Source organism: Procambarus clarkii, chromosome 85 (genome assembly GCF_040958095.1).
Source record: "Procambarus clarkii isolate CNS0578487 chromosome 85, FALCON_Pclarkii_2.0, whole genome shotgun sequence".
In the NCBI taxonomy this organism is placed as follows: Eukaryota; Metazoa; Arthropoda; class Malacostraca; order Decapoda; family Cambaridae; genus Procambarus; species Procambarus clarkii.
Genome location: NC_091234.1, coordinates 10,316,222 through 10,341,645, shown reverse-complemented (window position 1 = coordinate 10,341,645; position 25,424 = coordinate 10,316,222). Strand labels below are relative to the sequence as shown.

General features: G+C 51.6%; 1 protein-coding gene across 1 annotated transcript in view; it reads right to left on the bottom strand.

The window, feature by feature from the left end:
- Nucleotides 1-7,915: 7,915 nt before the first annotated feature.
- The window catches only part of LOC123750949 (methyltransferase-like protein 27), a 148,037-nt gene continuing 130,528 nt past the window's right edge, over nt 7,916-25,424 (bottom strand). Inside the window, exon 8 of the mRNA XM_069316729.1 lies at nt 7,916-10,060. Within this exon, the coding sequence (XP_069172830.1) occupies nt 9,986-10,060 (75 nt within the window). The 3' untranslated portion in view covers nt 7,916-9,985. The remainder of the gene's footprint in view (nt 10,061-25,424) is intronic.

The window sequence follows — 25,424 nt, the reverse complement described above, 5'->3', positions numbered from 1 at the left end:
GTCCCTGAATCATACTTGACTGTAGTACTTGATCACATCCAGTCTTCTGGGTTAAATAATATGTAATAAGGCTTGAATATTAGCCTTTCAAGAGTTGACAGGGAAATGAAATCGCATTAGACTTCTAACCCCTGCAACTCTAGTACGGGACATCCGTCCTGTACGAACAGACACACAAATGTGTGATTACTAACTACTAACATCAAATTAATGTAATAATTCGATGGAGGAGTATCGGTGTTCGTCTGTTCTAATTAGGACTTCGACCCGTGAGCAGCCCCTGGGGAATTATGTCGGAAAATCCGACACCATTTAATAATCATACAGATAATAGCTGTATTACCAACAAGTTACCCATAGAAAACGTAACTTGTAGTGGAATTACCATCTAAAGAAAACGGGATATCATCACCACATACTATTATAATTCACCACCTATTATGGTGGGAATTATTCTTAAATACATTAGTCTTTGGACTTTACCATTATAAAAACATCTTATATAAATTAACTTAATTATCAATATTAAAGTAGAGTAAATGTGACCCTTCTATCACTTTCTGAAATCTGGACAAAGTAGGCCAGGCGTCAGGGAGGAAGGAGGGAGCCATTGTTGTTTATTGAGACCAGAGGCTCACACGGGAGCAAATTCGGCTCCTGTTAAATTTACTTGGACGTAGTGTTATGGAACCCAAAGGTGTACCATTGTCAACACGCTGTCTACAAATACAAGTTAAGTGTCTATCCGAAACCCGTTTATCATTCATTTATGGCCATTAATGTCAGGATATAGGGTTAGCCGGTTAGAACGCGAAATCGCCTCATACTAAAGGTAATTAAGCCAGGTCTTTAATGTTCCATGTACTGTATAGTGTTTTCTCTGATATAGCTTGTCATATATAGGATTCTGGCTTCACAGCTAGCGCACTTTTGACAGGTCAAGACGAGGATGCAAGATTATGTGCACCAGTTACTGGGTGATAGAAGCTACCTCAAAGAGGATAATTTGGTGTCTACACTCTAGTTATACCTGGTGGACTAACCTGCTGTACTATAAGAGAAGGAACCTCTTCAATGTTTAATAATGTGTAGTTAATACTGTAGTTTGATTGGCTGCATATATATAAACTAATAAACCCCCCCTAATGTGTAGAGGATCGATTTGTGAGATTAAGAGATTATTGCAGAAATACAGTCCACTTATCATTATACAAATTGCTATCGAAGTATATAAATTAACGTAAATATAAATTCATATAAATTAAATAAATATAAATCTCACAGGTCGGTTCCCACAAATTGTGTGCTCCTCCAAGAGGAAGAAAGTAAGCAGGCGTTTCTGTTGTGGCGCCTGCTGGGCGACTTGTGTACTCAAGTCAGGACCAGAAGAAGCCTTGTGAAGCAGTCCTATAACGACTTTTGTGGGCGGCCTTTGTGAGCGCCTGGTTGAGGGCCATGGAGTGAGCACCCTACGTCATAGATCACTGCGGTAAGCCTGTTTATTCTCTTGTTAGATTTGCTACCAGTGTTTGATCGTGTGCTCTGCGATCAAAGTGAGCATATGTATATATAGGGTAGTAATTTTGTAGAGCCACTAGCAGTACACACATGCTCAGCAACGCATGTGTGTTGCTGAGCCACAACAACCTTCCCTGTCCCCCAGTCCTTCCCACCATTCTCTCCTCACCCGTCTCCTCAGTCTCCCAACCATTCCCCACTCCACCGTTCCCTCGTCTTCCCCACCATTCCCCACTCCATCATCCCCTCTTCCTTCCTACCATGTCCCACTGCCCCGTCCCTTTGTCCTCCTCACCATTCTCCATTCCCCTATCCCCTCGTCCCTTCGTCCTTCCCCACCATTTCCATTCCCTTGTCCCCTCGTCCTCCCCACCATCTCTCACTTCCGTCCCCTCGTCATCCCCACCATTCCCCACTCCCTCGTCCGATGCCTTCCTAAATGGTCTGATGTTCCCATCAGAAAATTGGGAACATCAAGTTATCTGATGTTACCCATCACTGAAATATAAGAAAAACAGTTAAAAAATTAAATGAAAATATGAAAAAATAAAAAAAATAAACCATACTCACAAAATGAATGGTATGGTAAACAACACAGCTCAGTTCCAACGCAATTCACACAAAATAACTAAATCAAAATGAAAATAAATCAAAATCTATGAAAATTAAATTTATCAATGCAATCAGAAACATTGAAATGAAATTGTAACATATTTAGTATAGCATGTGTGGTGCTCTTACAAGCAACAGATGGCGCAGTTTGTCAAGAAAAGCATAGTTTTACCTATCACAGGTGTGGCATTTATACTTATATTTATGAAATAAACAATATGGTAAACAACACAGCTCAGTTCCAACACAATGTCACACAAAATAATTCAATAAAAAATAAAATAAATCGAAATCTATGAAAATTAAATTTATCAATGCAATCGGAAACACTGAAATGGAATTCGTGACATATTTAGTAGAGCGTGAATATTGCTATTATGCTCAACAGATGGCGCTGTTTTTCAAAAATGCATGTTGTTACCTGTCACAGGGGGTGGCATCTATATAGTAGGTATATAAAAAGACGCATCTATTCGAATGCAACGTTGTGTCAAAAATTCAAAGCAATCGGTGAAGAACTTTCAGAGATTACAGAGTGTGTTGCTCTTACGTCCAACAGATGGCGCTGTTTTTCAAAACAAGCATGTTTCTTCCTGTCACAGGTGAGGCATGTATATAGTAGATATATAAAAAGACGCGCCTATTTGAATGCAACGTTGTGTCAAAATTTCAAAGCAATCGGTGAAGAACTTTCGGAGATTACAGGTGTGTTGCTCTTACGTCCAACAGATAGTGCTGTTTAAAAAAAAAAAAAATGTTTTTTCCTGTCACAGGTGTGGCATGTATATAGTAGATATATAAAAAGACGCGCCTATTCGAATGCAACGTTGTGTCAAAATTTCAAAGCAATCGGTAAAGAAGTTTGGAAGATTTCCCTCACATGAAAAACAGTTTTTCAGAAAAAGCATGTTTTTTTTTTATCGTCACAGACGTGACATCTATATAGTATATATAGAGTCTGGCCCTAGCTTCGGTAGGGGACAGACGTGTTGCCTCAGCGCTCTGGCAGTTGGTGTTGTTTACCAGTTCGGCCGGTTGGGGGCGGGTGTGTCTCTGCCCGCCTGTGCTGACGTGGCGTTACGATGGGGGTTCCTCTCCCCTCTGTCGTCCAGGCTCAGTCTGTGGGACTAGAGTTCTCTGTGCGGGCCGGTTACCCGGAGATTGCGCTGGCTTGTGATATGCTCTCTGTCCCTGTGTTTGAGATTTATGGGGTCGAGTTGGTAACGGCCCGTAGGGCGATTGTGTTGTTCACAGAGGAGGTGGTGTATCGCGATTTTCTCCGGCGATACAAGGGGCGGACATTACCCCTGCCAGATGTTGTGGGCACTGTGACCCTCTCTGATAGAAGTGGTGCACTTACTTACGTCAGTGTGCATGGAGCTCCCTTGGAGTTTCCAGAGGGTCTGCTACGGCGGTATTTTGGCCGGTTTGGCGCAGTAGTTAGTGTGAGGGTGAATGTAGTGTCTTCCAGTCCTCTTAAGGGTGTGAGGACTAACATTCGCACCCTGGGCATGACACTCCGGGCGGATATTCCGTCCTCTGTGTCCTTTATGGGGTACAACGTTCAGGTGTTTTATGCCCGCCAGCCGCGGACGTGTTATCGTTGCGGTCTTTTGGGCCATCAGGCTGCTGCCTGTTCTGCGCCTGCTATTGCACCAGTGAATCTCTTCAGTGAGGAGGATTTTCCGCCGCTTCCTGTGGGGGATGATTCGGTGGATGTGGATGTCTCTTCGGCTGAGGAGGTGCCCTCTGTATTAGCTGTTGCTCCGCCTGTTGCGCCCCCTGTTGTTGTCGCCTCTCCTCCGGTGGTTGTGTCCTCACCTAGTGCTCAGCCTGTTCCGGCTGGCGTCCCTGAGCCTCTTCTGTCTGTCATCTGCTCGGGCCCCTCGTCTTCCAGTTCTTCCTATGCTGCGTCTGTCCTGGCTCCTGCACCCTCGCCGTCTGTGCTGGGTGATGGGGTGGCTGCAGAGCCTCCTGCTGTGTGTGGTCCGGTTCCCCTTGTGGTAGAGGCTGCTGCCGTTCTGCGTCGGGCGTCGGTTCATCCGGCTAGTGGTGCCCGTGCCTCTGGATCTGCTTCCGGCTCTGACGATATCCGGCCAGAGCCCAAACGTTCTAGGCGTTCGTCTACGGCCTGGGCTGATGTTTGGGACTTTCGTGACTGTGGGTCTTCAAGTGTTGACGGTGTGGATCCAGCTGAGTCGTTGTCTCCGCGGTTGGTGGTGGCGGAGGTTCGTGTGCCTGCTGGTGCTGATGCCCGTGTCTCGGGTGTCTCCTGTTTCTTCCTCGCCCGGGGGCTCTCCGCAGTGGGGTGTTGTGGCTTCCGCTGCCAGGGCTGGTGCGGATGCTGGTGCTGGGCGTGGCCTGGTGGTGACTTTACGTAAGGATACGCACCGCTATGATTTCCTGCAGTCGTCTGGTGGTGTGCCCATGGCCGCTGGTGCCCCTGTGGTGGTGCCCTCTGTTGAGTCCTCTGTCAAGCCCCCTCCTGCGGTGTTGTGCCTTGAGGACCTGGAGGCCTGGGTTGCTGAGTTCCTGCTGCTTGAACTGCCGGAGGACTTTTCTGGTGGGCGGGTTCCGGGTGTATGAGATCGGGTTGCAGCTACTGGTATCCGGAGGGACACCGTGTGGGTTCCACGTCTGCAGGTGTTTGTTTCCGAGGTTCCGGTTCACATGGCGCCCCCTGTGTTAGGACACACCTGCTGGACAACGTGGCTGCTTTGGGAGGCGTTCAATGTGCGGTTTCCACCGGATATGTTCCCTGGCAAATATGTACGCTGATTTCATGTTATTGTAGTTGTTGTTTTTGTTGGTATTCTTGGCTAGTTGGGTGCTGTGCGAAGTGTCTTGTTATGTTTCTTGATGTACTTTATGTTGTGTTTTATTCTCGGTCCTTCAGGCCAGTGCATGTATGTTGTTGTGTTTGTACCTGTTTTGTTTTCTGGTTTGCATGGTTTGCTTGTTTATTATTATTATTTATTTTGGCCTCGCCCTTTGTTTGTTACGGGGCGGATGGTTTGGTGTGAGTGTTTTTTATTCCTGTATTGTTTCTGTGCTGTACGTTTGACCTGGTGTTTTCATATTGCTTTACCTGTTGTACGTGTTTGTTCCTTATGTTTTGTTTGGAATGTATTGTGTTTGTCCTGTTCTGTTTCCTGTTATGCCTCTTGATGAATGTTTTGTTTTATGAAGGTTTTGTTTTGTGATGTTACTGTGATTGCTAGTTTGCCATTGTATTATGTTTTGTGCCCTGATGTATGCTGTATTTTTCTATGCATTTATCGTGTTTGTGTTTTGTTGTGCTATGCTGTCGGCCCTTCTGGCCGGTGGTCTATTGTTTTCTTTTGTTCTGTTCTGTATTCTGTGTTGTTTTTATTGTATTTAAATTGCATGCTTTGCATGTAAAAATAAAAAAAAAAAATATAGTATATATATAAAAACCTGGGCGGATGCGAATGGAACATTGTGTGAAAATTTCAAAGCAATCGGGGAAGAATTTTCGGAGATTAGCGATTTTGAACAAACGAACATTTCTATTTTTATTTAAATAGATTGAGCTGAAATAGGAAATTTAAGTTGAGAGTATATGCTGGAGGGAGTAGTTGTACTTCCGCTTTCGATGGAAATCACGGGTTGACTGAGGTGCGCCGGCCCCCCAGCGTTGCGGCCAGCGGAAGCTCCCGGCGGCATGTCAAGACCTATTTCCAGCTGGGATTCGTTCGTGATGGGGGAGTACCCACAACAGTTGGACGGTGCGGTGCGGCGTCGGAGGGCGAGATTTAATGCTGGGATATTAGTTTATTCTTTATGTTCTGTTAGGAAAACATTTTATTGGCATGGTGATGGAATTGCAGGTTTGTCTGGGAAAGGAGTTCATGGAGGAACTTCAAGGCTGGAGAAGAAGTTAATGGAGGAACTTCGAGGCTAGAGAAGAAGTTAATGGAGGAACTTCGAGACTGGAGAAGAAGTGACTGCTGAACTCTATTGTAAAACAGAACTCCATAGTGAGGAGTTGACTTCAAACAGTGTAGGGGAGCTACACGATTCCTTGTGGAACGAGTGAAGAAGCATCACTAATGTTGGAGTAGGACTTCGTTGTGCAGCAGATTGGGAGAACTGTAGAAGTGCCTTTCCTGATTTTTGGAGAACCAAGATTTATGTTTTGAGTATGAGCCCCTAGGAGCAGAACAGAGGATCTTTGTGGACACATGATTCTATAAGGGGAGTGCTTGACTGCTTATTGGCATCTAACATGCAGCGTGAGGTGAGAGATCGTTTTTTTTTGTTGGGGGATACTTATATAGATGTTCCAGGTATTTCAGCCCCAAACAGTGAGAGAGTAGTAAGTGATAAGCTACGAGTTGTGCAGCCACTTGATATGGATTGTTGGTGAAACCAGGATATCATATTGGAGTGCTACTGGGTTGAAGCAGTTTAGAATGTTGTATCTTCATATTGTTGTTATGTTTTTATTATGTACGATTATTAATACATATAAAAGGTTTTATATGTTAGGTGGCTTATGCTCTTGTCCTTGTGAGGTTTCCCAGAGAGCGAGAGAGAGAAAGAGGGTCACGGCTACGGATAGGGTGACAGTAGACACTAATTCACAAAAAGGGGATTTAGGAGATCATACCAAAGAAGGAAAGAGTGGGGAGTCATGGTGGCTCGAGTAGGATGTGTACCCAAGATAACGAGGCCAGTTTTGGAACCCCACTCCTAAATAGGTGATGCTGAACCCCTGTCCAAGATCAAGAGGTGATCTCCATAGGTAAATTGCAAGCACCCCTGTGTCCATTGCTGGTCGACTGACGGTAGCAAGAGTGTGGCTGCCGAGGTCGGCTGTTTGTTCTGTCAGGGAGCGGTTGAGGACGTTGTCCGCCTGTACGCAAGTAACAGTTTGGTGCATCAACCAGAGCTCCCTTTTGAGGTTTAAATCCCCAACCCCCTCCCGATACATGTTAAACACCATTTACGCCAACGGAAGGAAAAACATGAATGATTGTAGGAAAGTTATATTGGGGAGAAAAAATATCCAGGATTCTATGCATGGGAAAGAATAGGAGAAAATATTATTATAACAGACGATTTTTTTGTCTGAAAGTGGGATCAACACAAATTTGTCTTAGTGCTTGTGGAAACAAGGTAGGGAAAGTTAAACGTCCGGCAGTATTATAGTAACTAACTTCCTATTCTGGCGATAGGAAGTAGCAAAGATAGTATTCCAATCATATAAGGTATTCATAGTAGGTGGCATGTTTGTAGCAGATGGTTTTCTTGAGAAATTGGAATTAATTGCCGACTTGAAAATAATTTCTAGGACAAGGTCTAGGAGTTAGATTAGACTAGGTCTTATTTAAAACGATGAAATATTTTGAAATAGTACTCACAATGAAAATTGGATTAGATATTGTTTTGACACATTATATGAGGAAAATTCCGTATTGCTCAAGATTTTCATAACGCTGATTACATGAGACTTGAGCAGGATTTCTGTGAGGTCTACAAGATACTCTTAATCTCTCAGCACATTATTCCAACCTAACTACTAGGAGAAACATACAACATTTGCACCAGCATTATACATAGTGCTTAGGAGCCAACCGTTCAAACTTGATCAATTAAATGAAGTAATAATGATTAGAAATGTATAAATCTTGTACAAAACGCTCTAAATGTGGAAAATGAGAGCTCTGTTTAAATAATTAAAAAATCGGGAAGTTTTGCTACAAGAATAGTTCAAATAAAATATAGCAAGAGATGTTAAAAGGTGTAATGGAGGCAAAAATTAATATATATAATTTTATTCTAATCTTTACAATTGAAAAACTGAGTCAGTAAATTTACAGATTCGGTGAAAAAAATTAACTAACAAAGCTTAGCATAACTCAGGAGCTCTAAAGCCAAAAAGAAGAGCATAAACCTAACAAATCTCCAGGTCCAGATGAAGTATTTATCAGCATTCAGAAAAGATCAGAGAAAAGCTTAATAAGCCAAATCATGTATTAACTAGTTGCTTGATTCAGGTAGGGTGCCTGAATCATGGAGAGTTGCAAATGTGCTGACAATTTTGGCAAAGGTGATATAGATCACACTAATCCAACTATCTACCAATTAGTTAAATGTCCATAGTGGAGAAGTTGCTTGAACCTTAACTAAAAATATTATGCAGACCAATCTTGAGGATCATTGTTTGATGGGGGTTTCCACAGCATGGGTTTACTATCTGTTCATCTTGTTAAACATATTTGTTCTGTTTCTTTTCCCGCAACGATAGGTGGTTGATAATTATTATCAACTACCTATATTATCAATTATTATTATCATTGGCAACATAAACGATTTAAAAATTGGAGTTACTGGCAAGATCATTAAATTTCCAGATGATTGAAAAATATAGAATATCCTAAATTCCTTAGAAAATTAATTAATTCTTCAAAGATTCCTGAATAAGCTCCTGCTTTTGCTAAAAGACTGATAATTGCATTAGTGCAAGAACTAATTGCAACCTACAAATTGCATAAATTTATAATATATAATTTATAAATTTTAATTGTTAACTTAAAACTGCAATTTAAAGCAAACAAATACAAAGTGCCTTTGAAATAAATATAGTTCATATATCAGTTCAATAATGCCAAAATCACAAGTCAGTTTTGTAAAAGGGAGCTTGACACTTTGATTTATGGTAATCTAAGACTAATCGAATAGTGGTACTTGAAATAAAGAAAACATTATGCATTCATATTTAGAATTCTAAGTAATAATTCCTCATGTGTTATTCTTTTTTTTTTTTTTTTTTTTTTTTTTTTTGAGATATATACAAGAGTTGTTACATTCTTGTACAGCCACTAGTACGCGTAGCGTTTCGGGCAAGTCCTTAATCCTATGGTCCCTGGAATACGATCCCCTGCCGCGAAGAATCGTTTTTTCATCCAAGTACACATTTTACTGTTGCGTTAAACAGAGGCTACAGTTAAGGAATTGCGCCCAGTAAATCCTCCCCGGCCAGGATACGAACCCATGACATAGCGCTCGCGGAACGCCAGGCGAGTGTCTTACCACTACACCACGGAGACTTTAGATTAATCTCACCCATGTTGGGCACGATTTGGATTATGCAGATCAGTTTTGGGCATCATGGTATTGGATGGACAAAATTTCAATCAAAGGACACTAAGATGGAAAAGATACTAAGATGGAAAAAGATTCTAAGATGGAAAAGATGATTCCAGGCACATGAAACCTTCTAAATTAATAAAGAACATGGAACTTAATTTACATTCATTAGAAAGAACGTTAGGGAATGGCACAATGAAGACTTCAAGAGGTTGATGAGCTGCAAAAGGTGATATTAATGATCAAAATCATTTAAAGAATAACCAGAATACGGAGCAATTGGTTATAATTTTGAAAAGTCTTGATTTAGAAAGTCTACCAAACAGTATAGCAGGAGTATGCTCGTTGGATTCCTTCTGTTGTAATCTGGATGCAATATATGAGTTTTAGTGTAAACGGTAACTATAGATACTTGTTTTGTTTGTTATTTTGGTGATGGTTGACGAGAGCACATCTTTGTGTGTTCGAAACACTATGCGTACTAGTGGCTTTAGGTACTGTATGTACTACCTCTATCTTTAAATCAAACAGAATGTTTGTACTGTAACTCTGCAACTAGTATGTATTTTTCCTAAATAAACTATTATTATTATTATTATTATTATTATTATTATCATTATTATTATTATTATTATTATTATTATTATTATTATTATTATTATTATTATTATTACTGTTGTTATTATTATTATTATTATTTGTGATGGTGAGGGTGGAGGTCGCCGCTGCTGGCTGGAGCCTAGTTTGCCACACGATAGATGAACACGATTCCATCGTCGCCAAAAGTAAAGTTTGGTACCACTTTTCTTCCTTTCTGTTGAACAACAAATGTAAAAAAATTAGTAAATGTTATGCAAAAATTACACTGGAAACAAAGTAATTGGATAGAGATTAAGTGTTATGGGAACACGTTAGAGTATTCTATTGTGCAGCCTAATATAGAATTTACACATAATTGTACTCGACCAATGATGAGTCAGAAGCAACCAACTAGTACTTCGATATTGCTACTTTTAAGCGGAAACACTCAAAAAAATCATAATTGTTTTCTCGGAATTTTTGTTCTAAATTAATATAATGCTAAATGGAGCAAGTAAATATTTAAATTTTTGTCCTCGTGTAATTTACATGCAATGTTATAAGCAAAGATATACATATGTATTCTAGAAAGTGTAGCTGGTTGTGCCGGGGATTGTCTATCACTGACCCCTCTTCCACCTTCTACTTCTCCCTTCCTCCTCTCTTCCCAGCACCCCTTTTCCACCCCTTCCCACTCTTCCTTGATTGTCTCCTTCTCTGCCCTCTCATCTCCCCCATTTTCTCCCTTCTCCCTCCCTACCCACTTACTCTATCTACCTACCCACTCCCTTCTTTTGCCCCTCTTTCATGTCTGTCCTCCAGCCTCGAACAGATATATTCATTTATATATATGTATAAAAAGGTATCTAGTTCTCTTCACTTGCATCTCTCCCCTTCCTCTTGGGCCCCCCCTCCCCCCGTTCTCCCAGTCTTCACTTCCCCATTTCTCTCAGAAAATTCATTGTTATGAAGCACTAAAACAACTCTGTGGGTCTCAGAAAACATATTATTACAAAGTAGTGAAAAAACTCAATGGTAAAAACGCCAAATATTTAACACTTGGCTCTCATGGGGGTCCTTCTATATATGGTATTTCTTCAAGTATTTAACTATGGCCGACATAACTAGCATGTGACGGTCCGAAACATCAAACCATTTCCCCTTCAAAGTTAATGGAGAGTAGCCTCAAGCATCTGGCCTCCAGCCTCAAGCATCTGGCCTCCAGCCTCAAGCATCTGGCCTCCAGCCTCAAGCATCTGGCCTCCAGCCTCAAGCATCTGGCCTCCAGCCTCAAGCATCTGGCCTCCAGCCTCAAGCATCTGGCCTCCAGCATCTGGCCTCCAGCCTCAAGCATCTGGCCTCCAGCCTCAAGCATCTGGCCTCCAGCATCTGGCCTCCAGCCTCAAGCATCTGGCCTCCAGCCTCAAGCATCTGGCCTCCACCATCTGGCCTCCAGCCTCAAGCATCTGGCCTCCAGCATCTGGCCTCCAGCCTCAAGCATCTGGCCTCCAGCCTCAAGCATCTGGCCTCCAGCATCTGGCCTCCAGCCTCAAGCATCTGGCCTCCAGCCTCAAGCATCTGGCCTCCAGCCTCAAGCATCTGGCCTCCAGCATCTGGCCTCCAGCCTCAAGCATCTGGCCTCCAGCCACAAGCATCTGGCCTCCAGCCACAAGCATCTGGCCTCCAGCCTCAAGCATCTGGCCTCCAGCCTCAAGCATCTGGCCTCCAGCCTCAAGCATCAGGCCTCCAGCCTCAAGCATCTGGCCTCCAGCATCTGGCCTCCAGCCTCAAGCATCTGGCCTCCAGCATCTGGCCTCCAGCCTCAAGCATCTGGCCTCCAGCCTCAAGCATCTGGCCTCCAGCATCTGGCCTCCAGCCTCAAGCATCTGGCCTCCAGCATCTGGCCTCCAGCCTCAAGCATCTGGCCTCCAGCCTCAAGCATCTGGCCTCCAGCCTCAAGCATCTGGCCTCCAGCCTCAAGCATCTGGCCTCCAGCCTCAAGCATCTGGCCTCCAGCCTCAAGCATCTGGCCTCCAGCATCTGGCCTCCAGCCTCAAGCATCTGGTCTCCAGCATCTGGCCTCCAGCCTCAAGCATCTGGCCTCCAGCCTCAAGCATCTGGCCTCCAGCCTCAAGCATCTAGCCTCCAGTCTCAAGCATCTGGCCTCCAGCCTCAAGCATATGGCCTAGAGCCTCAAGCATCTGGGCTCAAGCATCAAGCATCTGGCCTCCAGCCTCAAGCATCTGGCCTCCAGCCTCAAGCATCTGGCCTCCAGCCTCAGGCATCTGGCCTCCAGCCTCAAGCATCTGGCCTCCAGCCTCATGCATCTGGCCTCCAGCCTCAAGCATCTGGCCTCCAGCCTCAGGCATCTGGCCTCCAGCCTCAGGCATCTGGCCTCCAGCCTCAAGTATCTAGCCACAAGCATCTGGCCTCCAGCCTCAGGCATCTGGCCTCCAGCCTCAAGCATCTAGCCTCAAGCATCTGGCCTCTAGCCTCAAGCATCTGGCCTCCAGCCTCAAGCATCTGGCCTCCAGCCTCAAGCATCTGGCCTCCAGCCTCAGGCATCTGGCCTCCAGCCTCAAGCATCTAGCCTCAAGCATCTGGCCTCTAGCCTCAAGCATCTGGCCTCCAGCCTCAAGCATCTGGCCTCCAGCCTCAAGCATCTGGCCTCCAGCCTCAAGCATCTGGCCTCCAGCATCAAGCATCTGGGCTCCAGCCTCAAGCATCTGGCCTCCAGCCTCAATCATCTGGCCTCCAGCCTCAAGCATCTGGCCTCCAGCCTCAAGCATCTGGCCTCCAGCATCTGTCCTCCAGCCTCAAGCATCTGGCCTCCAGCATCTGGCCTCCAGCCTCAAGCATCTGGCCTCCAGCCACAAGCATCTGGCCTCCAGCCACAAGCATCTGGCCTCCAGCCTCAAGCATCTGGCCTCCAGCCTCAAGCATCTGGCCTCCAGCCTCAAGCATCAGGCCTCCAGCCTCAAGCATCTGGCCTCCAGCATCTGGCCTCCAGCCTCAAGCATCTGGCCTCCAGCATCTGGCCTCCAGCCTCAAGCATCTGGCCTCCAGCCTCAAGCATCTGCCCTCCAGCATCTGGCCTCCAGCCTCAAGCATCTGGCCTCCAGCCTCAAGCATCTGGCCTCCAGCCTCAAGCATCTGCCCTCCAGCATCTGGCCTCCAGCCTCAAGCATCTGGCCTCCAGCCTCAAGCATCTGGCCTCCAGCATCTGGCCTCCAGCCTCAAGCATCTGGCCTCCAGCCTCATGCATCTGGCCTCCAGCCTCAAGCATCTGGCCTCCAGCCTCAAGCATCTGGCCTCCAGCCTCAAGCATCTGGCCTCCAGCCTCAAGCATCTGGCCTCCAGCATCTGGCCTCCAGCCTCAAGCATCTGGCCTCCAGCATCTGGCCTCCAGCCTCAAGCATCTGGCCTCCAGCCTCAAGCATCTGGCCTCCAGCCTCAAGCATCTAGCCTCCAGTCTCAAGCATCTGGCCTCCAGCCTCAAGCATATGGCCTAGAGCCTCAAGCATCTGGGCTCAAGCATCAAGCATCTGGCCTCCAGCCTCAAGCATCTGGCCTCCAGCCTCAAGCATCTGGCCTCCAGCCTCAGGCATCTGGCCTCCAGCCTCAAGCATCTGGCCTCCAGCCTCAAGCATCTGGCCTCCAGCCTCAAGCATCTGGCCTCCAGCATCAAGCATCTGGGCTCCAGCCTCAAGCATCTGGCCTCCAGCCTCAAGCATCTGGCCTCCAGCCTCATGCATCTGGCCTCCAGCCTCAAGCATCTGGCCTCCAGCCTCAGGCATCTGGCCTCCAGCCTCAGGCATCTGGCCTCCAGCCTCAAGTATCTAGCCTCAAGCATCTGGCCTCCAGCCTCAGGCATCTGGCCTCCAGCCTCAAGCATCTAGCCTCAAGCATCTGGCCTCTAGCCTCAAGCATCTGGCCTCCAGCCTCAAGCATCTGGCCTCCAGCCTCAAGCATCTGGCCTCCAGCCTCAGGCATCTGGCCTCCAGCCTCAAGCATCTAGCCTCAAGCATCTGGCCTCTAGCCTCAAGCATCTGGCCTCCAGCCTCAAGCATCTGGCCTCCAGCCTCAAGCATCTGGCCTCCAGCCTCAAGCATCTGGCCTCCAGCATCAAGCATCTGGGCTCCAGCCTCAAGCATCTGGCCTCCAGCCTCAAGCATCTGGCCTCCAGTCTCAAGCATCTGGCCTCCAGTCTCAAGCATCTGGCCTCCAGCCTCAAGCATCTGGGCTCCAGCCTCAAGCATCTGGCCTCCAGCTTCAAGCATCTGGCCTCCAGCCTCAAGCATCTGGGCTCCAGCCTCAAGCATCTGGCCTCCAGCCTCAAGCATCTGGCCTCTAGTCTCAAGCATCTGGCCTCCAGCCTCAAGCATCTGGGCTCCAGCCTGAAGCATCTGGCCTCCAGCATCTGGGCTCCAGCCTCAAGCATCTGGCCTCCAGCCTCAAGCATCTGGCCTCCAGCATCTGGCCTCCAGCCTCAAGCATCTGGCCTCCAGCATCTGGCCTCCAGCCTCAAGCATCTGGCCTCCAGCATCTGGCCTCCAGTCTCAAGCATCTGGCCTCCAGCCTCAAGCATCTGGCCTCCAGCATCTGGCCTCCAGCCTCAAGCATCTGGCCTCCAGCCTCAAGCATCTGGCCTCCAGCATCTGGCCTCCAGCATCTGGCCTCCAGCCTCAAGCATCTGGCCTCCAGCCTCAAGCATCTGGCCTCCACCATCTGGCCTCCAGCCTCAAGCATCTGGCCTCCAGCATCTGGTCTCCAGCCTCAAGCATCTGGCCTCCAGCCTCAAGCATCTGGCCTCCAGCATCTGGCCTCCAGCCTCAAGCATCTGGCCTCCAGCCTCAAGCATCTGGCCTCCAGCATCTGGCCTCCAGCCTCAAGCATCTGGCCTCCAGCCACAAGCATCTGGCCTCCAGCCACAAGCATCTGGCCTCCAGCCTCAAGCATCTGGCCTCCAGCCTCAAGCATCTGGCCTCCAGCCTCAAGCATCAGGCCTCCAGCCTCAAGCATCTGGCCTCCAGCATCTGGCCTCCAGCCTCAAGCATCTGGCCTCCAGCATCTGGCCTCCAGCCTCAAGCATCTGGCCTCCAGCCTCAAGCATCTGGCCTCCAGCATCTGGCCTCCAGCCTCAAGCATCTGGCCTCCAGCATCTGGCCTCCAGCCTCAAGCATCTGGCCTCCAGCCTCAAGCATCTGGCCTCCAGCCTCAAGCATCTGGCCTCCAGCCTCAAACATCTGGCCTCCAGCCTCAAGCATCTGGCCTCCAGCCTCAAGCATCTGGCTTCCAGCCTCAAGCATCTGGCCTCTAGCATCTGGCCTCCAGCCTCAAGCATCTGGCCTAGAGCATCTGGCCTCCAGCCTCAAGCATCTGGCCTCCAGCCTCAAGCATCTGGCCTCCAGCCTCAAGCATCTAGCCTCCAGTCTCAAGCATCTGGCCTCCAGCCTCAAGCATATGGCCTAGAGCCTCAAGCATCTGGGCTCAAGCATCAAGCATCTGGCCTCCAGCCTCAAGCATCTGGCCTCCAGCCTCAAGCATCTGGCCTCCAGCCTCAAGCATCTGGCCTCCAGCCTCAAGCATCTGGCCTCCAGCCTCAAGCATCTGGCCTCCAGCCTCAAGCATCTGGCTTCCAGCCTCAAGCATCTGGCCTCTAGCATCTGGCCTCCAGCCTCAAGCATCTGGCCTAGAGCATCTGGCCTCCAGCCTCAAGCATCTGGCCTCCAGCCTCAAGCATCTGGCCTCCAGCCTCAAGCATCTAGCCTCCAGTCTCAAGCATCTGGCCTCCAGCCTCAAGCATATGGCCTAGAGCCTCAAGCATCTGGGCTCAAGCATCAAGCATCTGGCCTCCAGCCTCAGGCATCTGGCCTCCAGCCTCAAGCATCTGGCCTCCAGCCTCATGCATCTGGCCTCCAGCCTCAAGCATCTGGCCTCCAGCCTCAGGCATCTGGCCTCCAGCCTCAGGCATCTGGCCTCCAGCCTCAAGTATCTAGCCTCAAGCATCTGGCCTCCAGCCTCAGGCATCTGGCCTCCAGCCTCAAGCATCTAGCCTCAAGCATCTGGCCTCTAGCCTCAAGCATCTGGCCTCCAGCCTCAAGCATCTGGCCTCCAGCCTCAAGCATCTGGCCTCCAGCCTGAGGCATCTGGCCTCCAGCCTCAAGCATCTAGCCTCAAGCATCTGGCCTCTAGCCTCAAGCATCTGGCCTCCAGCCTCAAGCATCTGGCCTCCAGCCTCAAGCATCTGGCCTCCAGCCTCAAGCATCTGGCCTCCAGCATCAAGCATCTGGGCTCCAGCCTCAAGCATCTGGCCTCCAGCCTCAATCATCTGGCCTCCAGCCTCAAGCATCTGGCCTCCAGCCTCAAGCATCTGGCCTCCAGCATCTGTCCTCCAGCCTCAAGCATCTGGCCTCCAGCATCTGGCCTCCAGCCTCAAGCATCTGGCCTCCAGCCACAAGCATCTGGCCTCCAGCCACAAGCATCTGGCCTCCAGCCTCAAGCATCTGGCCTCCAGCCTCAAGCATCTGGCCTCCAGCCTCAAGCATCAGGCCTCCAGCCTCAAGCATCTGGCCTCCAGCATCTGGCCTCCAGCCTCAAGCATCTGGCCTCCAGCATCTGGCCTCCAGCCTCAAGCATCTGGCCTCCAGCCTCAAGCATCTGGCCTCCAGCATCTGGCCTCCAGCCTCAAGCATCTGGCCTCCAGCCTCAAGCATCTGGCCTCTAGCATCTGGCCTCCAGCCTCAAGCATCTGGCCTCCAGACTCATGCATCTGGCCTCCAGCCTCAAGCATCTGGCCTCCAGCCTCAAGCATCTGGCCTCTAAACTCAAGCATCTGGCCTCCAGCCTCAAGCATCTGGCCTCCAGCATCTGGCCTCCAGCCTCAAGCATCTGGCCTCCAGCATCTGGCCTCCAGCCTCAAGCATCTGGCCTCCAGCCTCAAGCATCTGGCCTCCAGCCTCAAGCATCTAGCCTCCAGTCTCAAGCATCTGGCCTCTAGCCTCAAGCATATGGCCTAGAGCCTCAAGCATCTGGGCTCAAGCATCAAGCATCTGGCCTCCAGCCTCAAGCATCTGGCCTCCAGCCTCAAGCATCTGGCCTCCAGCCTCAGGCATCTGGCCTCCAGCCTCAAGCATCTGGCCTCCAGCCTCAAGCATCTGGCCTCCAGCCTCAAGCATCTGGCCTCCAGCATCAAGCATCTGGGCTCCAGCCTCAAGCATCTGGCATCCAGCCTCAAGCATCTGGCCTCAAGCATCTGGCCTCCAGCCTCATGCATCTGGCCTCCAGCCTCAAGCATCTGGCCTCCAGCCTCAGGCATCTGGCCTCCAGCCTCAGGCATCTGGCCTCCAGCCTCAAGTATCTAGCCTCAAGCTTCTGGCCTCCAGCCTCAGGCATCTGGCCTCCAGCCTCAAGCATCTAGCCTCAAGCATCTAGCCTCTAGCCTCAAGCATCTGGCCTCCAGCCTCAAGCATCTGGCCTCCAGCCTCAAGCATCTGGCCTCCAGCCTCAGGCATCTGGCCTCCAGCCTCAAGCATCTAGCCTCAAGCATCTGGCCTCTAGCCTCAAGCATCTGGCCTCCAGCCTCAAGCATCTGGCCTCCAGCCTCAAGCATCTGGCCTCCAGCCTCAAGCATCTGGCCTCCAGCATCAAGCATCTGGGCTCCAGCCTCAAGCATCTGGCCTCCAGCCTCAAGCATCTGGCCTTCAGTCTCAAGCATCTGGCCTCCAGTCTCAAGCATCTGGCCTCCAGCCTCAAGCATCTGGGCTCCAGCCTCAAGCATCTGGCCTCCAGCTTCAAGCATCTGGCCTCCAGCCTCAAGCATCTGGGCTCCAGCCTCAAGCATCTGGGCTCCAGCCTGAAGCATCTGGCCTCCAGCATCTGGGCTCCAGCCTCAAGCATCTGGCCTCCAGCCTCAAGCATCTGGCCTCCAGAATCTGGCCTCCAGCCTCAAGCATCTGGCCTCCAGCATCTGGCCTCCAGCCTCAAGCATCTGGGCTCCAGCATCTGGCCTCCAGCCTCAAGCATCTGGCCTCCAGCATCTGGCCTCCAGCCTCAAGCATCTGGCCTCCAGCCTCAAGCATCTGGCCTCCAGCATCTGGCCTCCAGCCTCAAGCATCTGGCCTCCAGCCTCAAGCATCTGGCCTCCAGCCTCAAGCATCTGGCCTCCAGCCTCAAGCATCTGGCCTCCAGCCTCAAGCATCTGGCCTCCAGCATCTGGCCTCCAGCCTCAAGCATCTGGCCTCCAGCATCTGGCCTCCAGCCTCAAGCATCTGGCCTCCAGCCTCAAGCATCTGGCCTCCAGCCTCAAGCATCTAGCCTCCAGTCTCAAGCATCTGGCCTCCAGCCTCAAGCATATGGCCTAGAGCCTCAAGCATCTGGGCTCAAGCATCAAGCATCTGGCCTCCAGCCTCAAGCATCTGGCCTCCAGCCTCAAGCATCTGGCCTCCAGCCTCAGGCATCTGGCCTCCAGCCTCAAGCATCTGGCCTCCAGCCTCAAGCATCTGGCCTCCAGCCTCAAGCATCTGGCCTCCAGCATCAAGCATCTGGGCTCCAGCCTCAAGCATCTGGCCTCCAGCCTCAAGCATCTGGCCTCAAGCATCTGGCCTCCAGCCTCATGCATCTGGCCTCCAACCTCAAGCATCTGGCCTCCAGCCTCAGGCATCTGGCCTCCAGCCTCAGGCATCTGGCCTCCAGCCTCAAGTATCTAGCCTCAAGCATCTGGCCTCCAGCCTCAAGCATCTGGCCTCCAGCCTCAAGCATCTAGCCTCAAGCATCTGGCCTCTAGCCTCAAGCATCTGGCCTCCAGCCTCAAGCATCTGGCCTCCAGCCTCAAGCATCTGGCCTCCAGCCTCAGGCATCTGGCCTCCAGCCTCAAGCATCTAGCCTCAAGCATCTGGCCTCTAGCCTCAAGCATCTGGCCTCCAGCCTCAAGCATCTGGCCTCCAGCCTCAAGCATCTGGCCTCCAGCCTCAAGCATCTGGCCTCCAGCATCAAGCATCTGGGCTCCAGCCTCAAGCATCTGGCCTCCAGCCTCAATCATCTGGCCTCCAGCCTCAAGCATCTGGCCTCCAGCCTCAAGCATCTGGCCTCCAGCCTCAAGCATCTGGCCTCCAGCCTCAAGCATCTGGCCTCCAGCCTCAAGCATCTGGCCTCCAGCCTCAAGCATCTGGCCTCCAGCCTCAAGCATCTGGCCTCCAGCCTCAAGCATCTGGCTTCCAGCCTCAAGCATCTGGCCTCCAGCATCTGGCCTCCAGCCTCAAGCATCTGGCCTCCAGCATCTGGCCTCCAGCCTCAAGCATCTGGCCTCCAGCCTCAAGCATCTGGCCTCCAGCCTCAAGCATCTAGCCTCCAGTCTCAAGCATCTGGCCTCCAGCCTCAAGCATATGGCCTAGAGCCTCAAGCATCTGGGCTCAAGCATCAAGCATCTGGCCTCCAGCCTCAAGCATCTGGCCTCCAGCCTCAAGCATCTGGCCTCCAGCCTCAGGCATCTGGCCTCCAGCCTCAAGCATCTGGCCTCCAGCCTCAAGCATCTGGCCTCCAGCCCCAAGCATCTGGCCTCCAGCATCAAGCATCTGGGCTCCAGCCTCAAGCATCTGGCCTCCAGCCTCAAGCATCTGGCCTCAAGCATCTGGCCTCCAGCCTCATGCATCTGGCCTCCAACCTCAAGCATCTGGCCTCCAGCCTCAGGCATCTGGCCTCCAGCCTCAGGCATCTGGCCTCCAGCCTCAAGTATCTAGCCTCAAGCATCTGGCCTCCAGCCTCAAGCATCTGGCCTCCAGCCTCAAGCATCTAGCCTCAAGCATCTGGCCTCTGGCCTCAAGCATCTGGCCTCCAGCCTCAAGCATCTGGCCTCCAGCCTCAAGCATCTGGCCTCCAGCCTCAGGCATCTGGCCTCCAGCCTCAAGCATCTAGCCTCAAGCATCTGGCCTCTAGCCTCAAGCATCTGGCCTCCAGCCTCAAGCATCTGGCCTCCAGCCTCAAGCATCTGGCCTCCAGCCTCAAGCATCTGGCCTCCAGCATCAAGCATCTGGGCTCCAGCCTCAAGCATCTGGCCTCCAGCCTCAATCATCTGGCCTCCAGCCTCAAGCATCTGGCCTCCAGCCTCAAGCATCTGGCCTCCAGCATCTGTCCTCCAGCCTCAAGCATCTGGCCTCCAGCATCTGGCCTCCAGCCTCAAGCATCTGGCCTCCAGCCACAAGCATCTGGCCTCCAGCCACAAGCATCTGGCCTCCAGCCTCAAGCATCTGGCCTCCAGCCTCAAGCATCTGGCCTCCAGCCTCAAGCATCAGGCCTCCAGCCTCAAGCATCTGGCCTCCAGCATCTGGCCTCCAGCCTCAAGCATCTGGCCTCCAGCATCTGGCCTCCAGCCTCAAGCATCTGGCCTCCAGCCTCAAGCATCTGGCCTCCAGCATCTGGCCTCCAGCCTCAAGCATCTGGCCTCCAGCCTCAAGCATCTGGCCTCCAGCATCTGGCCTCCAGCCTCAAGCATCTGGCCTCCAGCCTCATGCATCTGGCCTCCAGCCTCAAGCATCTGGCCTCCAGCCTCAAGCATCTGGCCTCCAGCCTCAAGCATCTGGCCTCCAGCCTCAAGCATCTGGCCTCCAGCATCTGGCCTCCAGCCTCAAGCATCTGGCCTCCAGCCTCAAGCATCTGGCCACCAGCCTCAAGCATCTAGCCTCCAGTCTCAAGCATCTGGCCTCCAGCCTCAAGCATATGGCCTAGAGCCTCAAGCATCTGGGCTCAAGCATCAAGCATCTGGCCTCCAGCCTCAAGCATCTGGACTCCAGCCTCAAGCATCTGGCCTCCAGCCTCAGGCATCTGGCCTCCAGCCTCAAGCATCTGGCCTCCAGCCTCAAGCATCTGGCCTCCAGCCTCAAGCATCTGGCCTCCAGCATCAAGCATCTGGGCTCCAGCCTCAAGCATCTGGCCTCCAGCCTCAAGCATCTGGCCTCAAGCATCTGGCCTCCAGCCTCATGCATCTGGCCTCCAGCCTGAAGCATCTGGCCTCCAGCCTCAGGCATCTGGCCTCCAGCCTCAGGCATCTGGCCTCCAGCCTCAAGTATCTAGCCTCAAGCATCTGGCCTCCAGCCTCAGGCATCTGGCCTCCAGCCTCAAGCATCTAGCCTCAAGCATCTGGCCTCTAGCCTCAAGCATCTGGCCTCCAGCCTCAATCATCTGGCCTCCAGCCTCAAGCATCTGGCCTCCAGCCTCAGGCATCTGGCCTCCAGCCTCAAGCATCTAGCCTCAAGCATCTGGCCTCTAGCCTCAAGCATCTGGCCTCCAGCCTCAAGCATCTGGCCTCCAGCCTCAAGCATCTGGCCTCCAGCCTCAAGCATCTGGCCTCCAGCATCAAGCATCTGGGCTCCAGCCTCAAGCATCTGGCCTCCAGCCTCAAGCATCTGGCCTCCAGTCTCAAGCATCTGGCCTCCAGTCTCAAGCATCTGGCCTCCAGCCTCAAGCATCTGGGCTCCAGCCTCAAGCATCTGGCCTCCAGCTTCAAGCATCTGGCCTCCAGCCTCAAGCATCTGGGCTCCAGCCTCAAGCGTCTGGCCTCCAGCCTCAAGCATCTGGCATCTAGTCTCAAGCATCTGGCCTCCAGCCTCAAGCATCTGGGCTCCAGCCTGAAGCATCTGGCCTCCAGCATCTGGGCTCCAGCCTCAAGCATCTGGCCTCCAGCCTCAAGCATCTGGCCTCCAGCCTCAAGCATCTGGCCTCCAGTCTCAAGCATCTGGCCTCCAGTCTCAAGCATCTGGCCTCAAGCCTCAGGCATCTGGCCTCCAGCCTCAAGCATCTGGCCTCCAGCCTCAAGCATCTGGGCTCCAGCCTCAAGCATCTGGCCTCCAGCCTCAAGCATCTGGCCTCCAGCCTCAAGCATCTGGCCTCCAGTCTCAAGCATCTGGCCTCCAGTCTCAAGCATCTGGCCTCCAGCCTCAAGCATCTGGGCTCCAGCCTCAAGCATCTGGCCTCCAGCCTCAAGCATCTGGCCTCCAGTCTCAAGCATCTGGCCTCCAGCCTCAAGCATCTGGCCTCCAGCCTCAAGCATCTGGCCTCCAGTCTCAAGCATCTGGCCTCCAGTCTCAAGCATCTGGCCTCCAGCCTCAAGCATCTGGGCTCCAGCCTCAAGCATCTGGCCTCCAGCCTCAGGCATCAGGCCTCCAGCCTCAAGCATCTGGGCTCCAGCCTCAAGCATCTGGCCTCCAGCCTCAAGCATCTGGCCTCCAGCCTCAGGCATCTGGCCTCCAGCCTCAAGCATCTAGCCTCAAGAATCTGGCCTCTAGCCTCAAGCATCTGGCCTCCAGCCTCAAGCATCTGGCCTCCAGCCTCAAGCATCTGGCCTCCAGCCTCAAGCATCTGGCCTCCAGCATCAAGCATCTGGACTCCAGCCTCAAGCATCTGGCCTCCAGCATCAAGCATCTGGCCTCCAGTCTCAAGCATCTGGCCTCCAGCCTCAAGCATCTGGGCTCCAGCCTCAAGCATCTGGCCTCCAGTCTCAAGCATCTGGCCTCCAGCCTCAAGCATCTGGGCTCCAGCCTCAAGCATCTGGCCTCCAGCTTCAAGCATCTGGCCTCCAGCCTCAAGCATCTGGGCTCCAGCCTCAAGCATCTGGCCTCCAGCCTCAAGCATCTGGCCTCTAGTCTCAAGCATCTGGCCTCCAGCCTCAAGCATCTGGGCTCCAGCCTGAAGCATCTGGCCTCCAGCATCTGGGCTCCAGCCTCAAGCATCTGGCCTCCAGCCTCAAGCATCTGGCCTCCAGCCTCAAGCATCTGGCCTCCAGTCTCAAGCATCTGGCCTCCAGTCTCAAGCATCTGGCCTCAAGCCTCAGGCATCTGGCCTCCAGCCTCAAGCATCTGGCCTCCAGCCTCAAGCATCTGGGCTCCAGCCTCAAGCATCTGGCCTCCAGCCTCAAGCATCTGGCCTCCAGCCTCAAGCATCTGGCCTCCAGTCTCAAGCATCTGGCCTCCAGTCTCAAGCATCTGGCCTCCAGTCTCAAGCATCTGGCCTCCAGCCTCAAGCATCTGGGCTCCAGCCTCAAGCATCTGGCCTCCAGCCTCAAGCATCTGGCCTCCAGTCTTAAGCATCTGGCCTCCAGCCTCAAGCATCTGGCCTCCAGCCTCAAGCATCTGGCCTCCAGTCTCAAGCATCTGGCCTCCAGTCTCAAGCATCTGGCCTCCAGCCTCAAGCATCTGGGCTCCAGCCTCAAGCATCTGGCCTCCAGCCTCAAGCATCTGGCCTCCAGCCTCAGGCATCAGGCCTCCAGCCTCAAGCATCTGGGCTCCAGCCTCAAGCATCTGGCCAGCAGCCTCAAGCATCTGGCCTCCAGCCTCAAGCATCTGGGCTCCAGCCTCAAGCATCTGGCCTCCAGCCTCAGGCATCTGGCCTCCAGCCTCAAGCATCTGGGCTCCAGCCTCAAGCATCTGACCTCCAGCCTCAAGCATCTGGCCTCCAGCCTCAAGCATCTGGCCTCCAGTCTCAAGCATCTGGCCTCCAGCCTCAAGCATCTGGCCTCCAGTCTCAAGCCTCTGGCCTCAAGCATCTGGCCTCCAGTCTCAAGCATCTGGCCTCAAGCCTCTGGCCTCAAGCATCTGGCCTCCAGTCTCAAGCATCTGGCCTCAAGCCTCAAGCATCTGGCCTCAAGCATCTGGCCTCAAGCCTCTGGCCTCCAGCAGCAAGCATCTGGCCTCCAGCCTCAAGCATCTGGCCTCAAGCCTCAAGCATCTGGCCTCCAGTCTCAAGCATCTGGCCTCCAGCATCTGGCCTCCAGCCTCAAGCATCTGGCCTCCAGTCTCAAGCATCTGGCCTCAAGCCTCAAGCATCTGGCCTCAAGCCTCAAGCATCTGGCCTCCAGCCTCAAGCATCTGGCCTCCAGCCTCAAGCATCTGGCCTCCAGCCTCAAGCATCTGGCCTCCAGCCTCAAGCATCTGGCCTCCAGTCTCAAGCATCTGGCCTCAAGCCTCAAGCATCTGGCCTCAAGCCTCAAGCATCTGGCCTCCAGCCTCAAGCATCTGGCCTCAAGTCTCAAGCATCTGGCCTCCAGCCTCAAGCATCTGGCCTCCAGCCTCAAGCATCTGGCCTCCAGCCTCAAGCATCTGGCCTCCAGTCTCAAGCATCTGGCCTCCAGTCTCAAGCATCTGGCCTCCAGCCTCAAGCATCTGGCCTCCAGTCTCAAGCCTCTGGCCTCAAGCATCTGGCCTCCAGTCTCAAGCATCTGGCCTCAAGCCTCTGGCCTCAAGCATCTGGCCTCCAGTCTCAAGCATCTGGCCTCAAGCCTCAAGCATCTGGCCTCAAGCATCTGGCCTCAAGCCTCTGGCCTCCAGCAGCAAGCATCTGGCCTCCAGCCTCAAGCATCTGGCCTCAAGCCTCAAGCATCTGGCCTCCAGTCTCAAGCATCTGGCCTCCAGCATCTGGCCTCCAGCCTCAAGCATCTGGCCTCCAGTCTCAAGCATCTGGCCTCAAGCCTCAAGCATCTGGCCTCAAGCCTCAAGCATCTGGCCTCCAGCCTCAAGCATCTGGCCTCCAGCCTCAAGCATCTGGCCTCCAGCCTCAAGCATCTGGCCTCCAGCCTCAAGCATCTGGCCTCCAGTCTCAAGCATCTGGCCTCAAGCCTCAAGCATCTGGCCTCAAGCCTCAAGCATCTGGCCTCCAGCCTCAAGCATCTGGCCTCAAGTCTCAAGCATCTGGCCTCCAGCCTCAAGCATCTGGCCTCCAGCCTCAAGCATCTGGCCTCCAGCCACAAGCATCTGGCCTAAAGCCTTGTACAGACTGTTAAAGATTGATGTGTCTGCTATGGGGGATCTTGTATTATATTGGTGTAGGGTCAGCAATTAGAATTCAGATGTATCAAGTATTGGAGATCCTAAAGGCCCGGCCCCCAATAAAAATATAAGAGTAATACTTATTGTGGCTTACTGAAAATGTCAGCCTAGAGGTAGATCATAGATCTCCTACACAGAAAGAATGGATACTCCTTTAAAACTAACTTACTTATTTATTAATCCCTTAACAACCCCCATATACATTCACACCAATAACAATAATTACTTTACCACACTATCTTACGTTAAAAGCCTTGGTCCACATAAGCAGGATACAAGGTTTTACAATGAGCATAAGCTAGGGTAAAGTCTATTAGGCAAGGGACACTAGCAAGGACTCTAGGTAGCTTACTGGTACTACTGGATCCCACGTGGTTCCACTGGGACCCCCTTAGAGTAACTTAGCAATGTAAACACTAGTGATCACCTAATTAATGCACAGTAATATTCTGCACATTAGAACACACTTATGCCAGAAAATGTGAACACAACTCAGTACTTATCTTGGTAAACTAGACACAGAAATAGAGAAATAGGTATGGGAGAGAAGCAGGAGGAAGGGGAGAGGGATGCAGAGATCTTAACACCACGACGCCTGCCCAGAGAAGGAAGCCAGCCTCGATGCTCAGCTTTCTCCAGCTCACTCGCTGCCGGCCGATTACTCAGCTAATCGTACAGCAGCCCTATATCCAAGTTTACTCAGATCTACTTTACTAATACTTTCTAATCATTTGTAAACATAGTTGATGCCTATTTTATTAATTAATAATCAATCACACGGTCAGT